We start from the raw sequence: 15,310 nt of genomic DNA, 5'->3' as shown, positions 1-15,310 counted from the left end.
AACTCATTTTTGTGGTCAGAAAAAAAAAATCCTTATCCCCTTCCTGCCCCACGTACCTATGAGTAATAGAGTGATAGAGCCAGTCAGGTTAAATCATTTAAGGACAATCATTTTAAAAAAAAAAAAAAAATCACTTTGCTGCTACCCATTCGGATAGTATTGCAAAAAAAGAATTGAAAAGAGAGACCAAGGAGGAAGGCCACATAAAAGAGGCTAGCACATGTATCTTCATTACATAATGTTGTGAGACTTTGCTTTTTGAACTTGCAAAGGCTATAGCTCAATCATATAAAGTTGAAAGAGAGTCTTGGTCCCTATATCTAGGTTCTTTGAAGACTGTTGAATTAGATAGCTAATGTTTCAGCATTTTTGGATGAAAGCCTGTGAGGAATGTCTGTCTTCCCCTTTTCTTTAGATGAAGTTTCTAAATGTGTTTATTGGATTCACCAGGTATAGGAATATTAAAACATAAGCAAGGAAGAAATTTCTCTTTCCCCAGAATGGTGTAAACATGGCTTAAGAACAACTTGCTGTGGAGAACTAAACTAATGCTGTTTTGTACGAATTTAAGCGTCAGATGAGATGTAGGTTATGGAATATCATATCTTCAATTTAATTTGGGATTAGTTAGTATAGTTTTGGTTCAGTCACCTCTCTGAAGTGAAAATGTCATTTATGTATTAGTACTCATGAACGTTTCCTATTAATACTATGTTTTACATAGTGAAGCAGTGGCAAGCATTGGCATTAAAAATAACATGCTAAAAAGTACAGGGATTAACATGAGACCAGGGTGCAAGTGCACAAGCCTAAAAGGATACAATTTGAAGGGAGTGGAGGAATCTTATTACAGAACTAAAATAGCAGCAGTATTTTTAATTTCACAAAGAATATGACCACTGTTTAAAACATGGACAGGCATGTTTACTTTTAAGACAATGAAATCTGAAGTCTTAACTGTCTGTGAATAGGTGATAAGAAATGACTGGCTTGTTATCATGCTTCTGGCTGTCCTGTGAGATCTGTTAACAATCCCTGGAATTCTAGGAATTTCTTTACTCTTCATTTGTTATGCCTGAAGGTTTCTGAACGTTTGGAATAAGTGCTAAATTAAGATAATTCTTTTTTTCTCTCACTGTTCTATCATCTTTTCATTGCAGCCCATAGCCATCCGTGTTATCCACTCATATATATGTATAAAACATGTTTCTTGTCGCAGGGATTATTGGTGCTAAAGACTCGATTAGAGCTGGGTATTCAAATGTATGCATAGTTGTAGCCTATTAATCTAAGCCATGTTGGGATGCTAGGGTAGTAAATCTATGTGCTGGTTTGGGGTGATGTGGATGTCAGACCATTTAATGAGCTGTGGTGTTGGTTGTTTCTGTGGTCTACGTTTTGAAACCGAGCCTGTTTCTTTTTTTCAGGTTTTCATTAACTGGTGTGGAGACTGCCCTCTGCCCTGCTCCTCACCTAATGTAGAATTTAGGTCATGGCAGCACTAGGAGTTGCTCCTAGGTGTTCAAAAGACGTTAAACTATGTCAGAGCTTTATTAACATATTATTGAATTTAAAAATATGCTTAAATGAGCTTGGCAGAAGTCTTTTTCTATCTAGATGTGATTTTTAGCAATAAGCTTCTTGAAGCCTACTCTGATTTGTTTCTGTTCTCATTCCCTCTCCCCAATACATCTGTAGTCACCCCAGCTGAAACTTTATTCCTCTTCGTGTCTATTTTTCATTTGGTCTAAAAAGTAGAAATTAAACAATGCTGATGTGTAAGTGGTAGTGTATATTTAAAACAAAGGGAATTATAGCATGTCAGAAAGATGTTTATCCTCAGTGTTTTCAACAATTGTTTTTAACCTCGGTCAGCTTTGGAAGCATTTTAATTATTTGTGTAACCGAGAAAAAAGCATTTATACTGCAGTAGAAAGTCAGATTTGTTAAGACTAAAGAAAGCTTCTTGTGTAGTGGTTCTGCTTGACCCGTGCTATCACTTTTAACTGATTAAAGGAGCTCACTATTGAGATACTAATTACGGAAGATTGCTGCTAATAGAGCATGCAACATGTGTTTTTCACAGAGAGACTGGTAAGAATTTAAATAAGATTTAAGTGTTCCTCCCTCTTCATGTGTCTGCTGTGTTATTTCTTTTATAAAAATCAACCTGATCTAAGCTTTAAGAAATGGAACATGCTTATTCTAAGAGGCATTAATTTCTTTAGACCTAAAAGAGCTAAAATATATTATCAGAAGTGATCTACCGTGGTGTATCCTACATATCTCTTCAACGGGTTTCACTCACCTGAGTCACTGGCGCTGTGTGTTTTCTAATGACTACTGTAAATAGAACAGTTGAAGTGCTGGCCTTCGAAGGTTTTATTGGCCTCACTGCTGCTCCCTGTTGAGAGATTTTAGCCAGCTGCTGACCGAGTGTGATAGAACTCATAAAAAGCGTTTTTTCGCCTCTGCGTTTGAGTAATCATCTCGATTTCTAACAGGGTTGGAAGGCGGGCTGCCACGGTCTCAAAATCCGGGGAGAAGCAGGGGAGTGAGGCGAGGCGCGGTGTGGCGTGGCTGGCGTGTGAGGTGAGTCCCGCAGCTCCTGGCCCAAGCGCGGCGGCCGGAGCTGGCAGAGCTGTGGCTGTGGGAGCTGGCAGCGCTCAGGTCCCGCTCTGCTCCGGCAGGGGAACGCTGAGTCCTGCAAAAGGGGGGCTGCAGCTGCTGCCCCGGGGAGCCCTGGCACCGGAGGGGGAGTAAACGTCACCTCCCTGCGCCAGATGAGTGACCCGCTGCTGTTTTGGACATTTGGCAATGAAGAATAATGCTTTGATTAGTGATAACAATTACAAATCTTGCATTTCTGCTTTTAATTTTGAGGCAGCAAGAACTGTTTATGCAAAGTCCATTGTCTATCGCACTGGGTAATTAAATTAAACATGGCCTGTTTTAGAAATATATCTAGTAGTCTGATGTGGCTAATAGTTACAGCAGTGACTGAAACAAGAATAGTGTGTTGTATTACACTGAATAGTTATATAGAACAATCTTTGGATGTACCTTAGAAAGCAATGCATGCTTCTGCAGTAAAAAAGATTAAAATCCACTCTCTTGTTTGTCATGTGCAAATACACAATGAAATTATGGGATACACTCTGTGTGTCGTAATTTCATATAGTTTGTGCACAGAAATTGCAAAGGTATCTTGGATATATTTTATGCAAAGGTGCAGTTGCTGAAGAGAGGTCCAAGCCATGTGGCTGTTGATTGACATGATGTACTCTCTTATTGGTCCGTGTTTTTCATGGAAAACACTTTGTTTTGTATCTGTTCTGTAGGTAGTAGCCCTGTATCTTTTGAAGTTGATAGTGTAGACTGACCTGTTCTTGAGCTGTGACATTTTTGTTTGTTGCCACTGCATCAGCAGTTAAACAAGCCTGATAAAATTAAATGTCTTGAACAGACGACAGTTCTTGAATGTGATACCAATGCAATTCAAAAATGTGCTTATGATTTCCCATGTTTGCATGTCGAGCAATTTGTTTATACAATTTATAAAACTGGAATCTAACCTTGGCATCTGAATTTTCAGTTTCATCGTTTCTCTGTGCTTTAATGTTGCAAGTTAACATTGTTACTTCTCTTGTAGAAAGCACTAACAATGAAAATGCCTTTTGAGGGTTTAGCCCTTTTTGCTGTTGACCCATGTATCTTGCACATTTAAGTGAGCATGGAATGTTAAAACCTCTTGGCATGTCTGAAAGCCCTTTGAAATACACATGTTGAACTGAGTTACTGTGCTTGACAGGTTTTATAATGAACACTGGTCTGAAATTATTAGAAATAAGAGTCAGCTGGATATTAAAGGAAGAGTTTTCTTCCAATATCAAGACTATGCTAAAACATCTAATTAGAGGAAATCATATAAAATACTGTAAACTAAAAAAAAAAAAAAACCATACCAGAAGTTGCAGTCTTGAATGTGTTGCAAAGTTAAAGAGAATTCTTTTTTTCTACTAGAGAATTTTTTAAATTAAGAAAAATAGTATCAAGGTGTCCTAGGTTTTGTAACTTCTACTTGCTTTTGAAAAATATCAGGCTACTCCAGTCTGTACCAGGTATTTCAGGTACTTTTAAGCTCCATAGGAGATATCTGTGAACTATTTTATACCGTAAACTCCAATCTTTAACTCTCATCAAGTAGTGGTTAATTTTATGCTGTGCAATGTGGTTTATGTTGTGTTTTCCTTTATGTAATTGGCTTCCAAGTCTTCTAATCCTGCAGGTTCACTGAAGCACTGTGGAGGAAACACGTGATGCTTGGGAGATGATGCAGGGCAAGCTGGGAATTTTTTTTTTTCTACACTGAGCTTCTATTTGTGGAATTACTAAAATGTTTTACTTGGTTATTTTGCAATTTTTATGACTTAGGTTTTGCTTGCTTAGAAATCTGAAGCAAAAATACCAGAAGACCCACCATTATGTGAACCATTAATAATACATGGTAGAGATCTCTAGCATAATTTTATACTTACATTTTGTTAGTAATTCAGATGTCAGGAAGCATTTTGTATATGATTTTAATCTAACTTTTAATTCACTTCAGCAGCCTAGAATTCCTCTTCCAGTTGTTCTTAATGAATATTTTAATATACCGTGTCTGTCATAGTATATGGCTTTCAGCTGATGATAAATCCTTTGCACTGTGCCTGATGTTAGATATGTATTTCTTGTGTTTATAATATAATTACAGATGTAGGTTGGGCTTTTATTCTCTAAACTCTGCCAGAACTAATGAAATTCAGTTGGAGGTGAGCGCTGAACTCCCTTGCAGTCATTCAGAATTTGCAGCTTTAATGAATTTTAAAAAGGGGACTATCAAGTCTAATCATACTTATAGCATTGAAAAAATTTTAAACACCACTGAAATGTAACACAAAACCTCAGCCTCCAGAAAATGTCATTTTTGCTCTTTGGAACTTGCTGAAGCAAAACAAATTTAATTTTACTGTACAGAATTTCGTTGTTAACGCAATTAGGATTGTTATGCACACTAGCTCTAGTCCCCAGGAAGCAAGTGAAAACTTAAACCACCTTACAGCACTTCTGTTTCTGTCGCTGTCTGTATGTATTTTATACTAGCATCTGTCTTGCATACCAAGATGATTGCATTTATGTATGTTTATTCTTTGACAGGGCTTTTGGGGTATGTGCTTTGTTTAGTGAATTCAGGGTGGTTAAGGAGATGATAGAAGCCTGACATTGTTAGGGGTCAGTATGAAGAATGATGCGTGGCTTGTAAAATGCAGTATTTTTGAGAATCATAAGTATAGTTAGCAAGACAGTAGTTTGTTGTTTTTTTTTTTCTTTAATTCTGCTGTTTTGAACTTGCACCAGAAGTATGGTTTGTTTACTATTTGTAATTGCTTCACAGTGAAATTCTTGTGTGATGGCTGAAGGTGATTGAAGTAACTGAAATACTGTTTCCCGATAGCTGTACTTATGTTAGCAGTTTATAGAAACCCTCCTATGTATGGCAAAAATTTAATAGTAAAAGTAATCTGTGACGAAGAGACTTTCACATGTGCTCTCCAGGACTGTATTGGTAAGACTTGTGATATGAAACTGGACAGAAAACAGTCATGAATCTGCTTTATTTGGAAGGATCTACTTGTCATGTGGAAACGCTAAGGTTCCCCTGCTAGATGTCAGCAGTTCAAAGGAAGACAGTCAAAGCCACTATTTAACCCTATTAAGCTTTGAGCAACCAAACTCTGTGTAACACAGAGAGTCTTGTAGATATCTAAAGAGTATAAAAGCTGCTAATACCAAGTTCTGAAGTGGAAAAGAATTCTGTTAATACTAAATATTATTCTATATATTTTATGTATGACGTAGTAAAAACCAGTATTATTGAGTACATCTGTAAATTCTCCTCCTTAGTATAAGAATTAATGTAACAAAATAAGCTCTTTTTGGGCAGAAAAGCTGATTCATTGGATGATCCACAATTTGCAGAGAACAGACTTGGTATAACAACCTTCCCTTATTTTTGTTATCTTGGAATTTTTAAAATTGCAAAAGAAACCTTCGAAAAGAAAAACCAAGAAAACTGTTTCTGAAATTATTCTTCATAAGATTTTTATGCCGTGCTTATTGGTTAGAATAAAATTTTCTGTTCCTGGTGTCTGCCTCAAGCCGAATCTTATTTTTAACCTCAACTACACCACACCTTAATTTGAGGACCAAGTTAACATTTTATCAGTGTCATATTTTTACCTTTTAAATTCTTTAGGACCATTGTAGAGAGGGACTTCTGAGCTGATGTGAATTTTTTTTCCTTATGTGCTTATTTCACTTTTTGCAATTGGGCAGTAGCATTTTTCTAAAACTGTTGGACGTGAGGATTTGTGATGTCTGAAGCAGACTTGAGAAAGCAGAAAGAACAGTAGGCTTAGGTTTGGAACAGGGTCACCCGTTATCAGAAGTTCTTTGATTAAAGGAAGTTGTTTCAGCATTCCAGACTTGCAGCATGCCTATGCTTTTACAGGTTTACCAGCTAGTTATGTGTGGCAGGTCAGGTTTTTGTGGAGTTGGTTTGATATTTGGTAAGGTCAAATTTTATGCTGCCTGAGAAGTGATATTTTGTATAATCTTTTGTGTTATCTCAGTGTGATTATTTTGCCTATACTGCTTATTTTTTGCTTCAGAGACATCAAACTTTCTAAGATATCAAAAATATTTTCTATTTAAAATTCTCCTAAAACTCTCTTAAATTTTTATGCCAGTTTTTTTAATATTAGTGTTAAAGTGCGACCGCAGGATAACTCTAATTTTCTGTAACTTTTATTACTTTCTTAACTGACTTAACTCAGATCTTAAATACTGAAAGTGAGCAGCTATTATCACAGGCCACTTAAATGTCTCAGTTACCCTGTTCCAAGAATTTATATGCCCTTTGCATCTTGCATGGAGCTTATACTGAAAATGTAAGCAACGTTAATAATGATTGCCTATTACTAATATTTACCTCAGACTATATTTTTGTTTCTCTGGTCTTCAGTGCTTATTACTAAACTAAAGAGATTTAAAACCGTATTCTGTATATAGATACATGAGTTTTTGTTGTGCCCTTTTTATGACTTAACCTCCAAAGACAGTCTTTGTCTTAGGTAGCTAGTACTTTTAAATTTGATGAAGGAAATGTAGCTAATCCCGCCTTAAATATTTTTCATCAGTTATTAAATTTTGGCCATCAACTTCATTTTCTGATGTGTAGATTCTTTATCTTCACTGTGACATTATTTAGCTTACACATAATTGAGTGTTATGGTGGTATCTTTAAAGTTGCATTTTACTTCGTGCATATCCTCAGATAAGTGGTTTTGACTTCTTTAGTGCTGAGCAAATAAATATTATTCATTCCTTCAAGTTGTTTGACACCTGTTAGTTGTACCATATGGACTGAGGAATCTGAGTTTTCTTTCAGCTTGTCAGAGTTGAAAATAGATGAATGTAACTTTCGAAAGGCTCATTCTTCAGACCAGCCATGTCCATTACAATGTGGATGAAAGAGAATTTGAATTATCTTCCACCCAGTTAAATTAGTGCTCTTTGCAATTGTATTGTACCCAGTGAGACTTCCTTTTTTGGGATTGGTATTTCTGTACAGTGAAGTTGCCTTTACAGAAGGGGAAATGTCTTTCCAAGGATCATTTTGCTAAATTATTGTCCACCTTTCTCTGAATTTCAGAGACCACTTTTTGATATAGTGCTTTATATAACTCACTCTGAATGCTAACTTTGTGACTTCAATCTTCGAAAACCTGTTCTTTTTAAGTTGGGCACTAACTGAAAGTTTTACAGGTGCCAAATAATTGTGCAGTACTTGCAGTGCTAGCCCCACTACCGTGCAGCTTTTGATGGGCTTTTTTTGTTGCCTGAATTTTTTCTGAATGTGGGGTTGTTGAGCATTGAAATAACTTTTACATACCAGTGCAGTGCAATTAAGTATCTTTTAAAGGCAACAAAGAATTTTTACTACCATAGAAATGCTTTAATAGTAACTTCTTTGAAGATCTTAGTAATAACTGGTAGTAGTGGCTAGACAGGAAACAAGTAAAATTGTTTTGATGTTGCTGTATGTCGCTGTGTACTACTCCTTATGAAAATGAAAAGCTGTACTTATTTAGAATTGCAAGCTGGCAGAAATTTATGTAGGAGTTTCTATTGCTGCTCCTCCAAAACACTACTACTGATACTTCATTTTCAAGTTAATTACAATGTAAGCACTTTCCCTTCCTCCTCCAAATACAAATATTTGGTTTAAGAAAGTTGTGGGTTTTTTTTTGTCTTGGTGCTTCTGGTGTATAATTAAAACATTGAGGTATTTTGTAGTATTTCCTTTCAGTAAATTAAAAAAAAAAAAAAAGATAAAAAGGACCTTGAAAAATTAAGTGTATTGGTAATACTGTACACAACTATTTATTAATTGTATGACCTTTTAATTGGACATATTGAGGATGACATATCATTGTCTTTGTGATACAGAAAGGCAATGTGGTATAAAACATATTGTTATGTGTATTATATTTAAGAGCTCAGTGGTTATTTTTATCAGGACACTTAAGTTCTTTAGCCTGAATCATCAGGAATGAGAAACCAGATTAAGGTGTAAGGAGTATAGTGGAACGTCACTACTTGACTGGAAATTAATTGTTGTTCTCTGTCAAATCTATACCTCTGTACACCCACACAAGGATTTTTACTCTTGTGTTTAATCCTTTCTGCTTTAATGCATACCTATAGGAAGAATTAAGAGTAGCTGCTAACCAGAACTGTCCAATCCTTATCCTAGGACTTTATCCCTACTTGGAATTGTGTAAGTGCAGCTCTAGACTACTTTAGATAGTGTCTTTTGGAAGAACTCTATGCCAGACCTGTCTTCTCTGAACCTGGGAAGCAACGTTTACATAATGCCTCAATTTATGAACAATAAATGCAAATATATTGTTTAACTTATTAAACTTCTTGTGAACATGTTGCTTATAACAAGTTATTCCTATTTAGTGTTTGTAGGATTGTGAGAATGGTTTGTGTTGGAATTTTTAAGAATGAAAGGCTGAATTAAAACTGAGTGGGAACTTTCAGAAAACTGCTGATTTGCAGTTGTGCATTTGCAGTTGTGTGTGTTGAATGCAGAATCTCTGCTGCTTTGACCAGGAAATGTAAGAGACTTTAGCATTAGTTTGAACAGTACTCTTTTTCTAACATTGGCACCTGAAGTTTACTAAAACACGTGAAACAGATTTGTGAGGGTTCTGTAGTTCTTAGTAGGGGAAGAAGCACTATGTAAATGTGGAGAAAAAGTGCCATTGTTCTGATGCCCGGGGACATGGAGAACTGTCTTAGGTGTTTTCTTATTAATGCAGTTACCCACTAACTTATTTTGAATATCTTTCGTTAGATTTTCTTCCTGGATGTTTCTTCAACTCTCCTGTGATGGAAGAGAAATATATTTGAAGTTATAATGGATTTTACACAACATCATAACGAAAACTGGCCTAATAGCAGCATTTCTGTTTGAAGAGAATAAGCATAATTACAAATAATCATGACAACTTCTCATATGAATGGACATATCACAGAAGATTCTGACAGTGAAGCAAAAAATGTGGATCTTGCATCTCCTGAGGAATCTCAGAAGCACAGAGAAATGGCTGTTGATTGCCCTGGGGATTTGGGCTCCAGGATGATGCCCATGCGGCGGAGCGCTCAACTTGAGCGAATCCGTCAGCAGCAGGAGGACATAAGACGCAGACGGGAAGAAGAGGGAAAGAAACAAGAACTGGACCTTACTGCTTCCATGAGGCTAAAGAAACTAGCACAAATTCCTCCTAAAACTGGAATAGATAATCCAATATTTGACACAGAAGAAGGAATTGTTTTGGAGAGTCCTCATTATACTGTGAAGACTCTAGGTAGGTAAAAAGCAATAAATAGGCTAAAGGAGGAAATACTTAGTTGATATTAATGTTCTTTTAGGCCACTGAAAACCTAATTTAGCAAATTCTTCCTATACAGATTTAAAGTCATCTGGTCCTTTGGATTTGCAGCAGTTTGGATTTTTTTATTTATTTAGTCAAGCATCAGGCTGTGTGCCTCAGCAAGTGGCCCTTGAAAACTGATCCATTTGGGGAACAGTTAAATACCTTGTAGATAACTAATGAATTTGGTGGATGTCTCCATCCCCTTTAGGCTGGGGAAAATCATGCAAGTAATACCCAATTTTATTATGTTTGATTTGTTTCATCTCTAGTATTTGTGTGCCCAAGCAACATTTGTGCTAAAGACATGTCTCTATTCCATAACCTCTGGTAATCCTTATTGTACAAATCCCTCTTTAGGAAAATTTAGGTTGAAAGGGTCATCAGGAAGTCATCCCGTCCAACCTCCTGCTGAAAGCAGGGTCAGTTAGAACAAGGCAGGTGTACCTTGTTTTAGTGCAGGGCTTGTCACCTTCTGTCCAAGAGATCTCTTTGTAAGAAGCAGATTCTGTACTTTATGAAGTGGTAGATATTTGATTGTGAAATTCTCTTCTTAGAAAGAGGGAACACAAAACAGAAGATGCAAAGATTGACATCAAACAGTAGAAGTGACTTCTGTTGGGACTTGCTTAGCCACAGTGACTAACAGCTCTGAAGACTGACTACAGGAGGAATTGAAAATGGGAGCTGCAGAAGGGAGGAAAGAGAGTGACTCAGAATTAGAAAGCTAAGCTAGGTTTCATGCCAGAGATGCTGAGAACTTGGAGGGAGGGCTAGGTGGAAACCAATGGACAAAGAAGCTAGGTGTGGAAGCTGGTAGGAATCAGAAATGACTGACGAATATGGGTCGGACAAGCTTGAGAACCAGTAAGGAGCTGGGGTAGACTGAAGCTGTTTGAAGAGGAGAGACAATGGTGGAGAAATTAGCGTGATGATGAAAGGCTATTTTGAAAATCTCAGTGTGGGGATAAAATGGGTACAGGCTGTGGGGGAAGCTGAGAGATTGTCAGAGAAAGACAATATTTGTGAAAAGACAAAAGGAGCAAACTAGGTTTGACTCAGCAAGAAGAGAAGGGGGGGGAAATTAATGTGTATGGGAGCTGGGATTGTGTGAATACTTGATGTAACAAGAAAAACACCAAACACTGGAGACAAGAATGTAGGGGTGTGTATGTGGAAAGAGGCACATTAGGAAATAGCAATATATGGTATAAGATGCATCTTGAAGGAAAATTACTAGAAGATTTTGTCCACAAGGACAAACTTCACTTCTGCAATCAAATTCTGGGTCTCGTCATTGTTCTACTGTCAGCATATTTCTGTAAAAACACAGTAATAAATAGCATGGTTTAACTAAAGCTATACCTCTCAGTGTTCAGAGACCATGAAAATCGGAAAACTGATGTCTGTCTCTACTCTGAATTGCAGTAAATAAGGCTTAAAGTATGTGCATAGAGCAGAAGTACTGACTAGCTTGCTGAGTGAATATGGTCCGTTCTTTGAGGCAAGGAGCTTTAAGAGATGTAATTAGACTAAATCATGATATATCCATATATACACCAGGGAGCTGAGTTAGGGCTTCATAGGCATCTATTTCAATCAGAGAAGTCATGACATAATATTGACAGGCATACAAACACTACCGTTATTTCCTTGCCAGACAGAATTATAGTAACAATTTGGATCAGGGAGACTTAAGATTTAAGAAGAGAGGATTTATAATAGTTCAGCACTCCTGTTAAGCGTGCATGCACACTTACAAAATAATACGGTTTCACAGAGAGGATTTGAGTCCATTATCGTTAATACTTCTGCTTTTTTATTGAATACATGAATTGGAGAGGCCAGATTTTTAAAAATTTACACGTACAACTTTTTGGTCTCCAAGAAACTTGCTAGCCTATGACTTTGTCCAAAAAATAGTTGCTAGTATGTAGAATTTTTTGCAGTTTGTCTGTTTGGTTATACTGAATATCTTACCTACACTGCTCCTGACTCTTTCCATCTTTCCACTTTTGCTTCCAGGTGAGAGTGCTGAGTCACTTTCACAAATCCCTCAGCTTTCTTAGGAGAATCCCAAATAAACCTGGGCACGTGCCAGTGAATTATAGAGATGTTAAACTGCCTTTATTCAGTCTCTTTTAAAATTCTGATTTTAGTTTTGCTTTTTTGTGCAGTTTCTTTTGGTGTGTTAATCCGTAGAGCCTCTGCTAAAGATGTGTGTTTTAAATAAGAATATTGACCTGATTATCTGTATTTTTAATTTTGAAAATGTTTCATAAGTGCCAATGTCTAATTTGGCAGATCTTTGTGAAGTCTTTAATCTTTTCATCTTAGGAAACAACAAAAAAAAACAGACTAGATTAAAGAAACTGGATTTTATTTATAAAAACAAAACAGGGCACTTAATCAAAACAGTTTTAAAGGGCATGTTTGTTATCAAAACAGTATACGATTTAGACAGCTGTCTTAATGGAAATAACTTTCTGCGCACCTAGAACATTTGCATTTAAGTATTTAACTGGCTTTTTCACAGCAGTATACTTCTGTAAAATGCAGAAAATTTTTTATTTGCTGCAGTTCAGCTAATTTAGTTAATTTAGTTACATGAGTAACTGACATTTCATGTAAGTAAACCTTTTGTGGCTACAGTGAATATTTTTGTTAGGGGAAGAGCTGCCTATTTTTTGTTTTTATACCTTGGGCAAAACTTATTTATAAATAGTGTTATAAATAAACCTTCAGAAGCAGTTTTGGATAAAACAGTGCTTTTCTTAGCCCCGTGATTCAAGTAACGTATGGAGCATTAGAGTGCTAGTACCAGCACACAGAGTACTCTAGAGATCTATAAAAAAAGGTTGGGAATTAAGATATTGGTGCTGACATGTAATAAAGCCAATAATATCTTCTGAAGTTTGCTGTACATAACTTTTTGTTTAAGGTGATAAACAGTAACTATTTTCTTTTCTTTTCTTCTCTTTCTAATCTAACATGTTAAGCTGTGACTGCGGGTCCTCCCCTGCAGTTGCATACTTTTGCCCGGGCAGTCTTTTGATTAATGCATATATCGCACAGTGCTCAGTCGCATTCCAGCCATTTCATAGCCTAATGGAAAAAAGGCTGCAACACTTCTTGTAAAAGAAGACTTTAAAAAAAAAAAGTAGTCGATTGCTAATTGAGCTGCGATTTAAAAATGGACTTATTCTGCAAAAGAACCCTCACCTTTTCTGTGAGTAAATGCAGATGTTAGTCTTCTACTGAACTTTTTTCCTCAAGACAACCCTTTCAATAGGAAATGTCTAGAGATAGTCTTTTGTTACTTGGCATTTATTTTTTTAAAAAAAAGACCAAAAACAAAAAAAAAAAAAAAAAAACAAAACAAAAAAAAAAAAAACTGCACCGAAATCTAATCTGTGATCTAGAATTCAGAAACAGGAATGTAGAGAGTTAGGAGTGTGTAAAGCCAGGTTTGTATGTGGGTTTATGTATATGTTTTTTTTATTAAAACCGATGGGTAGGAAATGGATTTCTAGCTTTTGGGGAATATTTCATTTCACTCCTTTGAAGCATTATTTCTCTTTTAGAATCATAATGGGGGGGGGGTATTTGTTTGCTGTTTCACGGTGGAGGTGAAATTGTTTGGTATAGGGCTTTTGCATCCAGCAGAGATGAAGATTCAGTGTAGAAGGGAATTATATGGGGAGGAGAGTGCTGTGGTGGTTTGTAAGAAAGGGCGAAACAAGGAATTAGCAAAGTGTTGAAGAAACAATATGTAGAGGCATCAAGGAAGAGGATGTCTTTATTATAGATACAGAATAAGATGTCTGTCTTTCTATATGTATTTATGTCTTATATGGAGTATGTTTTAGAAAGAATTGTGTGTGTTTATTTATGTGTATGTATTTGAATTCTCAGATATATAAGAGGGAGATAGACAATTCAGAAATAATGGAATAAAATAATTTATGCATAGGAAGAGTTAGAAGAAGTGAGGTTCTTCTCTAATGACTCACTGGTTTTTGAATCTGGTAATACTGACAAATAGAATTTTGGGTAGGTGTGGTTTTTAACTGAGCAGGTATCAGCAGGAACTTTACAATAATGTGACTGTTTTACACTACTCTTTTTTTTTTTTTTTAATGCTTGAAAATAGTGCAGTTCCTCAGACCTGGGAGAATCAGTTGCTGAGATGCTTTGGTAGTCTGCATACTCCACTAGATAAGAATTTTGCCAGCTGACAACGTCCTACTTAGCAAATATTCTTGCTTGTAGTGTCTCCTTTAGCCTTCTCTCCAAATGGCATTTCCCCCTGTGTGATAGGCAGTATATTGTGTATACAGTTCCCTAGTGAGACATTGGCCACCTTAATTAGTGTTGTGAGCTGTACTGGATTTCACCTGTGGTATATCCTGCTCAGCCGGTGTCCGAGCTCCCTGTGCAGCTTTTGTACTACTGCCCTTTGTTTCCTTGGAGGTTACGGGAAGAAGCCCTTGACCTTTGGTGGGTAGGATGTTTTTGGCATGTGTAGAATCATTTTGAAGGTGTTTTTACTATTTTATTTTATTGTCCTGCAGACAGTAAGGTACAAGAGCAGCATCTCTGGATTGTTTGTGTCCTTTTATTATACAGAAGACTGACTTGCAAACTCAAAATTGAAAACATATATGTAGGGATGCTTTGTCCAAAATTAAAACCATTAAACTTGTTTGAAACGCGTATTTATTAGGCTTTGTAATTTTTATGTGCCCATTTATCAACCATTCTAATCTTGCGTTCAACAAGTTTGAGTCTAGCATGGTGTTCAGCGTACTGGTTGATTTGAGGTTAAAAATATGTAAAGGGAACTTCTTGACAGAATATATCCATGTTAGTGATCAGCATCTACTGTTGTAAAAAATGCAACGTAGCTGATGTCTTGATAGCATTCCTATTTTCATGTTATTTAATTAACTCATAATGAATAAATGAAAGTTGCTAAAACTTAAAAATAATTCTCAAAGCTGTTATTTTGGTACCAGTAAGGGAGATTGACCTCAGTATCAACTGACAGTTTTAAAATTTGGGATTTTCTTTCTTGTTTATTTTTTCAAAATACCAGGATTCAAAATTTTAGCTTACTTGAATTTATTAAAATAAAAGACAACTGACCAGCCTCTTGTGGCTGAACAGATTTTTCAGATAATGTGTGAGAATGTGTACATTATTTCAGACTTAGAATATCCACATTTTTTTCTAGTCTGCTTGAGGATTTCTTACCTGGG

At 36.3% G+C, this 15,310-nt stretch overlaps 1 protein-coding gene across 3 annotated transcripts in view; it reads left to right on the top strand.

Annotated features, from left to right (window-relative positions):
• The window catches only part of PALS1 (protein associated with LIN7 1, MAGUK p55 family member), a 58,138-nt gene that overhangs the window by 19,609 nt on the left and 23,219 nt on the right, over positions 1 to 15,310 (top strand). For 2 of the 3 annotated variants that reach the window (XR_011048032.1, XM_068399226.1), the window contains exons 2-3: positions 2,505 to 2,592; positions 9,470 to 9,983. Coding sequence is in view for 2 of the 3 variants with exons in the window: in XM_068399226.1 (XP_068255327.1) it covers positions 9,617 to 9,983 (367 nt within the window). In the remaining variant the exon portion in view is untranslated. The remainder of the gene's footprint in view (positions 1 to 2,504; positions 2,593 to 9,469; positions 9,984 to 15,310) is intronic. The other variant, XM_068399227.1, reaches the window with a different exon arrangement.

This window comes from Nyctibius grandis, chromosome 4, assembly GCF_013368605.1.
Source record: "Nyctibius grandis isolate bNycGra1 chromosome 4, bNycGra1.pri, whole genome shotgun sequence".
Taxonomy (NCBI): domain Eukaryota; kingdom Metazoa; phylum Chordata; class Aves; order Nyctibiiformes; family Nyctibiidae; genus Nyctibius; species Nyctibius grandis.
The sequence above is the reverse complement of the archived record's forward strand: the minus strand, read 5'-3'. Positions and strand labels throughout refer to the sequence as shown.